The sequence below is a fragment of the Sprattus sprattus genome (assembly GCF_963457725.1).
Source record: "Sprattus sprattus genome assembly, chromosome: 3".
NCBI lineage: Eukaryota > Metazoa > Chordata > Actinopteri > Clupeiformes > Clupeidae > Sprattus > Sprattus sprattus.
In genome coordinates, this window is record NC_137922.1 from 40,645,413 (window position 1) to 40,652,873 (window position 7,461).

The 7,461-nt window shown below is 47.9% G+C and overlaps 1 protein-coding gene across 3 annotated transcripts in view; it reads left to right on the forward strand.

Moving 5' to 3' along the window:
- LOC308362148 (thyroid hormone receptor alpha) overlaps window positions 1-6,583 on the forward strand; it is a 130,367-nt gene extending 123,784 nt beyond the window's left edge. For all 3 annotated transcript variants that reach the window (XM_080834683.1, XM_080834685.1, XM_080834684.1), the window contains 3 exons: window positions 1,524-1,670; window positions 4,750-5,008; window positions 6,043-6,583. In XM_080834683.1, the coding sequence (XP_080690809.1) occupies window positions 1,524-1,670; window positions 4,750-5,008; window positions 6,043-6,293 (657 nt within the window). In that variant the 3' untranslated portion in view covers window positions 6,294-6,583. The remainder of the gene's footprint in view (window positions 1-1,523; window positions 1,671-4,749; window positions 5,009-6,042) is intronic.
- The last annotated feature ends 878 nt before the right edge of the window (window positions 6,584-7,461 follow it).

Below are 7,461 nucleotides of genomic sequence, written 5' to 3' on the forward strand. Positions count from 1 at the left end.
TTTTTCACGTGGCCTCTTTCTCCCTCCCCGTAACTGTAAATTCTCTCTTTTTGTTAGTATTCCCTCTTCTCTCTCTCTCTCTCTCTCTCTCTCTCTCTCTCTCTCTCTCTCTCTCTTTATCTTTTCTTTGTTTTTCCCTCTGTTTTGTCCTGGGCCTGCTCTCTGGAGAAAGTCACATTTCCCAACATCTCACGAAACATTACTGTTGATGTGCGGTTCAGTTTGAGAAAAATGTAAGCAATCGAAAGCCATTATTGAATGATTGCAAAAATGGCTGTAATTGCCAAGCTTTCTGGCAAGCGCAAGCACAAGGGCCCGGACTGCACAGGGAGGGTATGGGAAGCGCTGGAAATCTCAGCCGCAGTCACGCACAGGCACGGCTGTATGCTCTCGGGCAACGCGGCGCATTATTGTACACGCTATCGTACCGCTCGGCCGCGCAAGCAAGCAGTGACGGCAGGCCCGAGGTGCTCTGAGGACAGCGGCTTCTCGGTCACGGTTCAGATGGGCCAATCATGGTGCGCTCTCGTTCGCTCTGCTCTGCTCTGCTCAGGTCCTCACACCTGATTTGTTTACCGCTGTGCTACACAATGTCGTGCCAAGAATCGCTCGTGTTTTGTTCACACACACACACACACACACACACACACACAAACACACACACACACACACACACACAAAAGGCATGCAAGTGTGGCTTTCTGATCTGCATTCTCATTGGCCTTGCTGTGTGTGTGGGGGGGGTGGGGGGGGTGGGCATGAGAGGACAGTGAACGTGACCACACAAGGCTGTGGGAATAAAGTATCCCTCCCCTCTACTAATCCAGATTACACCATACAGTGCCACCCTACCAACCCCCCAACCCCATAGGGATTAGTAAATGTCAGTCTAGCTCACTGGCTCGCGTCCAGTCTGTGGCTAATTTAGGACAGGTAATGACCAGCACACACACACACACACACACACGTTCAGGTCCTACATCTTCCTCCGCATCCAGAACACCGCTGAGCCCTACCCATCCCCAACACACACACACAGCCTGGCTCTGCAGGGCAGGAGTTAAAAATACACTCGCCCTACCAGGCTGTGTGTGAGGAGGAGTGCTCCGCTCTCGCCACACACATGCCACACACGCCGGGCAAGAGTGTGTTCGTCCTCTCGAACTCTCATCTCTGTGTGGCTCAGCGTAGATGAGTGTGTGAGGATTATGTCCTTGTACAGTGACGTGATGTAGCAGCACAACTCCCTCATGGCTGGGATTTGAGAAATCCTCCTGCAAGAGAATACTGAGGCTTTGCTCGTCTTTCGAGCGCATCTGTGATCATTTTGAGGGCTTTCGCTGCTGCTGCTGATGATGCTGATGCCCTCTTTTAAACAAAACAAGGCAAATAAATTGCAAACACTGGTCGAACAAAATCTGTTTATATATGATATAGACTGGACGTCATGAATGTGAAATTATTCAATGCATATTATCATGTCCTGACGTTGACACTCTGCGTCCCCCCTGTCCCGCCTGCAGCCAGAGGACATCGGCCAGTCTCCTGTGGCCCCTACCACAGACGGAGACAAGGTGGACCTGGAGGCCTTCAGCGAGTTCACCAAGATCATCACGCCTGCCATCACCCGCGTGGTTGACTTTGCCAAAAAATTGCCCATGTTCTCAGAGGTGGGTCACCCCTGTTTGTTTCCATATGTGTGTCTTTCCATACAGGTGTGTGTTGGTTGGCCTGTTTCTGTATGCATGTGTGTTTTTGGTGTGTGTGTGTTTGTGTGAGATGTAGTATGTGTGTATGGAATTATCTTTCTGTTTTGTCAAGCTTGCATATTTGCGTGGTTGTGTTCGTATTTCATGAACTGTGTGTATTTTCATACGGGTGTGTGACTGCCTGTGTGTTAGGTTGCCTGTCTGTCAATGTATTTGGGTTTCTGTATGCATGTGTGGTTTTGGTGTGTGTGTGTTTGTGCGAGATGTAGTATGTGTGTATGGAATTATCTTTCTGTTTTGTCAAGCTTGCATATTTGCGTGGTTGTGTGCGTATTTCATGAACTGTGTGAATTATGGAATAACTATGTGAAGTTGTCAGGCCATCACAGTAAAATGCTGCGATGTGCAGTGTTGATGTGCAATGTTTATTGCTTCTGTTGGGACTTTTGCTCATAATTGCATGTGTGTTTGCGACAGTAGCTGGATGAAATGAATCTTTGTAATTGAGACTGAACACGGCAAGCATCCCACTCCCCACCCAGCGCTTGGATTAGCTTAAGATGTGGTGCAGCGGAGTGGGCTGGGGTCTTATTGTTTGTCATTGAAATTAAGTGGTTAATTACTAGCCTGTTTTATTTAGTAGATGCCGTCTGCCTGCTCTGTATGCCCTGCCCTGCGTGTGTGTATGTGTGTGTGTGTGTGTGTGTGTGTGTGTGTGTATGTGTGTGTGTGTGTGTGTGTGTGTGTGTGTGTGTGTGTGTGTGTGTGTGTGTGTGTGTGTGTGTGTGTTAGAGCGTGGCTCGGGCCGTTTTTTTCTGTCCGAGCCCGGCCCTCAACCGACAGAATAGTAACCGAGCCCGGACCGAGACCAACAGCCATTAACATTTTTTTTTTCAAATCCGAACCGAGCCCGACGGAATTAATTCCTCAACTGTTCATAGTAGCCTACTTATGCCACATTGTCGTACGTCTTTTATGAATATCCTGGCCTATTAAACTGTGGCATCAACAGTTAAATGCTCTCTCTCTCTCACACACAAACAAGCGCTGTTAAACGCACAACCGTACACAATAAGGCCAATAAGCATATTTAAATTAAATGATTCACATTGCAAGAACGTTTAGTAAAATGGTGCGGCTCCTTTAAGAGGAGCACGTACAAGGACAAAGGTGACGCATAGTTAGGATGTACTAGCGACAAACATTTGTGCTGTAACAGTGTTAACCAGTATGTGAGTAACGTGAGTTTTATTAAAGCATATTAATAGCGTGTGTAATGTGTAGCTATTTCATCCCGTTTGTTAACCTTTCCTGCGGTCTGTATTTACTAACCAGCAGCAGACTTAAAGGAAAGGGAATTAACCCCGAAGTTAAAAACATGTAATCTACTTCGGCCGTGGAGCATTTTACTCCCCTGCAATCTCCAACTTTCAGAGACAGACAGCAGGAAAGGTTAACAAACGGAATGAAATAGCTACACATTACAAACGCTATGCTTTAGTAAAACTCACGTTTCATGCTACACCAACGGAGGCACAACAGACAAGTCTTACCATTGAAGATCTTTTAGCACGCCTGAAACTATCCGAGGTTTAATCCATGTTGTTGTGGAGAACGATAGTTGCATCAATCATATTTCATTAAAACTTCACACTTCTTACATTGGACATATCCAACAACCAAATTAGAATTTGCATCGTCTACTAAGCAGAAATATCTCCATACAGTAGATTTCCCTTCGTTTAGTATCATTTTAAAGTCTCCAGATGAACTTTCTCCGTGATGCCATTTTGCCACCTGTAATCGTGTTGTCACAGACATAAACAAATTCCCGCCACGGGAAGAAGGCTGTTATCCTAAAATGAAGGACCTAAATGTAATTTATTTTATTTGTCAAAAACGAACTTTTGCATCATGTGAAGCAGACAGTTGGCTTGACTATTTATTAAGATATTTTAAATTTGGAATGTTCAATGCATTATCGCGCTGATGTGTCGAGCCCGACCCGAGCCCGCTTATACATTTCTAATATTTGTCCGAACCCGGCCCAACCCGACAGGTTCCGACGGGCTCGGGTCGGGTTGCCATGCTCTAGTGTGTGTGTGTGTGTGTGTGTATGTGTGTGTGTGTGTGTGTGTGTGTGTGTGTGTGTGTGTGTGTGTGTGTGTGTGTGCGTGTGCACACAGTTCATCTCTGATTCCACCTCTGCTACATGTCATCTGTGAGCACATTTCTATTTGAGTAGGTAGGCACATATGTCTCTGCACATGTATATGAGTGTGTGTGTGAGAGAGAGAGAGAGAGAGAAGGAGAAGGAGAAGGAGAGGCATGGGAGTTCTTCTATTTTTGTCTGCACTAGCACACCATCCTATGCACATTCCCATCAGGGTGAGTGTGGCATACTCTGGCCTGTCCCCCTGAGCTGGCTGGCATCTCTCACACTGTTGCTCTGGGTGTTTATGGGCGCAGAGGGCTGGTCGTGTTGCAGGGAGCCCAGCGGGCGGGCGGGCTGCAAGCAGAGACGCTCCCTTGCGAGGCAGGGGTCGTTAAGTGTCCGTAATCAGAACCACGGGCAGCACTAATGAGGCTGACAGGGTAACCAAGCTCTGTGCTTTTGAGTCCACATAATTTGTGTGTGTGTGTATGTGTATGTGTGTGTGTGCGTCTGTGTGTGTGAGTGAAACCCTACCTTTTTATGTATATGTGTGTGTGTGTGTCTGTGTGTGTGTGTGCATGTTTGTGTGCTCCTTTTTTACATTGTAGGCAGGGTGTGTGTGTTTGTGTGTGTGTGTGTGTGTGTGTGTGTGTGTGTGTGTGTGTGTGTGTGTGTGTGTGTGTGTGTGTGTGTGTGTGTGTGTGTACGTGCGTGCGTGTGTGTGTCTGCTGATCATTACCTCTTAGATGCATAGTGATGGCCATCCCCACCACAACGCACAAATGTAAACGCACAGTGCCCGTCCTCCTGTGCAACTCACCTCTCTCTCTCTCTCTCTCTCTCTCTCTCTCTCTCTCTCTCGCTCTCTCATTCTCTCTCTTTCAGCTGCCTTGTGAAGACCAGATCATCCTTCTGAAAGGCTGCTGCATGGAGATCATGTCCCTTCGGGCGGCAGTGCGCTACGACCCCGAAAGCGAGACACTGACGCTGAGCGGCGAGATGGCCGTCAAGCGCGAGCAGCTCAAGAACGGCGGCTTGGGCGTGGTGTCCGATGCCATCTTCGACCTGGGCAAGAGCCTGGCACAGTTCAACCTGGACGACACAGAGGTGGCGCTCCTACAGGCTGTACTTCTCATGAGCTCAGGTGAGGGGTCAGTGAGGGGTCATAGAGGTCAAAGGTCAAAGGTTGTGGGGGGTCATGTTGAAGTGTTAATAGGCTCTGGCTAGTGTTCGTAAGTGGCTGGGAAGTACTTGAAAGCTTCTGGTTATACACTAGCTCATACACGTGTCTCTGCATACTCTGGCAACAAACTGGTCTATACGTTTATGTATGGCTGCAGGTCTCTGTCTCTCCTTTCTGTCTTTTAGTAGCTTGTATGAAGTATGAAGCATGCTGGGTTTTTTTTATCTGTTTTCTTTTAGTGCATGTGGATCTTATCGGTTGACTGAATTAAGATGTTTGAAAAGGGCAAGAGAGAAGGGGGGACTTCATTCACTGCATTAAAATCAGAATAAGCCCTTGCTCCTTTGATGTGCCATTATTGTACCTTAAAGGAGGGATTGCATCCCCCCCCCCCCCCCAAAAAGAACACCTCTAAAAACCATGCCATTGCTGTGAAGAAAGAGGCCAAAGAGACCTGTTCTTAACTCAGACACTATTTTGTGAAGAACAGGGACCGTAAAGGGTAACCATTTGTCATTAGCAAAGGGACTTTTGAAGATTGATTAAAGTATTCCCAAGCAGACTCTGCGCTGAAGGTCCAGGAATATCATATGAATCTCATATGGATTACTCAGACCAGTGCCTTCATAAATGCAGGCTATAATCCCAGTGACTGAAAACAGTGGACTGCTAAGGAACATGCTGTGTTCACGTCCACTGTGAAATAAAAAGAAAATGTAAGCCCAGGCTGAGTCGTGGGTAGAAAGACCTTGGGGTCAAACAATCAGCAGTTTTATTCAGGAATATGTGCTGCCTGGATTGTAAAATTCCCCATAACACATGACCTTATCCGCCTCATCAATCTGTTGATAAAAGGATGTCAGTTTCAGCTGATGGCTGAGAAGTGGGTGGACTACCATGGCCTGCCTGAACTAATGCAACTACGCTTGATGTTCAACCTCTGTTTCACTATCTCTCTATCTCCCCCCCTCTCTCTATCTCACTCACTGTCTCAGACCGTTCGGGCATCACCTGCGTAGACAAGATTGAGAAGTGCCAGGAGATGTACCTGCTGGCGTTCGAGCACTACATCAATTACCGCAAGCACAACATTCCCCACTTCTGGCCCAAGCTGCTGATGAAGGTGACGGACCTGCGCATGATCGGGGCCTGCCACGCCAGCCGCTTCCTGCACATGAAGGTGGAGTGCCCCAACGAGCTCTTCCCCCCGCTCTTCCTGGAGGTGTTTGAGGACCAGGAGGTGTGAGGGAGGAGGGAGGAGGGGGAAGAGAGAGACAAAGAGAAGGAGTAGGAGGAGAAGAAGCCAGAGGAGGGAGTCTGATTGGAGGAGCAGTGGAAGCAGTCGGAGCCTGGACACACGAGGCAGGAAGGACTCTTGGAGCGTCACCTCTCTCCCGTTCCCTTGCCCTGCCATCGCCGCCCACCCTATCCCAGGGTCTTTTTTTATTTGACGTTTGGTCTGTTGTTTTTCTTCAGAGTAACAAGGCACCGTTTCGTCTCGTCACCGACACGTGTGAATCAGACACCAGCAGAAGCATTGGCAAAAGGGGGGGTTGGAGGGATGGGGGAGAGGGGTCACCACCGGCTTTGCTTCAATTTTGTGTATTTTTTTATGTTTTTGTATGTTTGTTTACGGTTTTGTTTTTCAGGGTGGGGGTGGGGGTGGGGGGGGGGTTGCTTTGGTTTGGATACTCAGCCCTCATCACCTGACCCCAGCCCCACTGTTCCCCCTCAACCCCCCCCCACCCTCCATCCCCGTGCCCCCCCCCCCCCACACACACACACACACACACACACACACATCTCACTGCCCTGATCAGATACAGTATGCTGGCCCTTCTGTCTCTGCTCCTTTGTCTTATACTGACAGTTTACCTTTCCTGCCGAAGTACACCTCAACATAGGGGAACACACACTCACACACACACACACACACACACTCACACACACACACACTCACGCACAAACACTCGCACTCACACATTAACACGAAAACCTCTTGTTTGTGTACAAACTTCTCAGACCGTTGTTGGAGGCTGGCCTTCCTTTCTGAGTGTCAGGAAATGACATCAATGCCAGCATTGTTAAAGGGGCGTGGCTACTCAGCTGTCTCAGCTGTGAGCAGATTCTCTCCCCGCCCCTTGGAAGACAACCAATAGGATCAATAACTGGTTAGTTGTATTTCATTGTGAATATCTCAGCGTTACTCCGGTCAGGGCTGTGTTATTATTAGGATCCAGGACACTTTTTCAAGGCAGCAACCACCAATACACTCAAGTGGGAATATTTCCTCCATTTTTTTCGTTAAATTTTTTCAACCTATCCTGGAAGTGTGATTTAGTTTTTTTCTGCGAAAGTGTTTGCTGTTTGTTTTTCGTTTTTTTAATTGTTTTTAAATCAAGATGAACGACGGA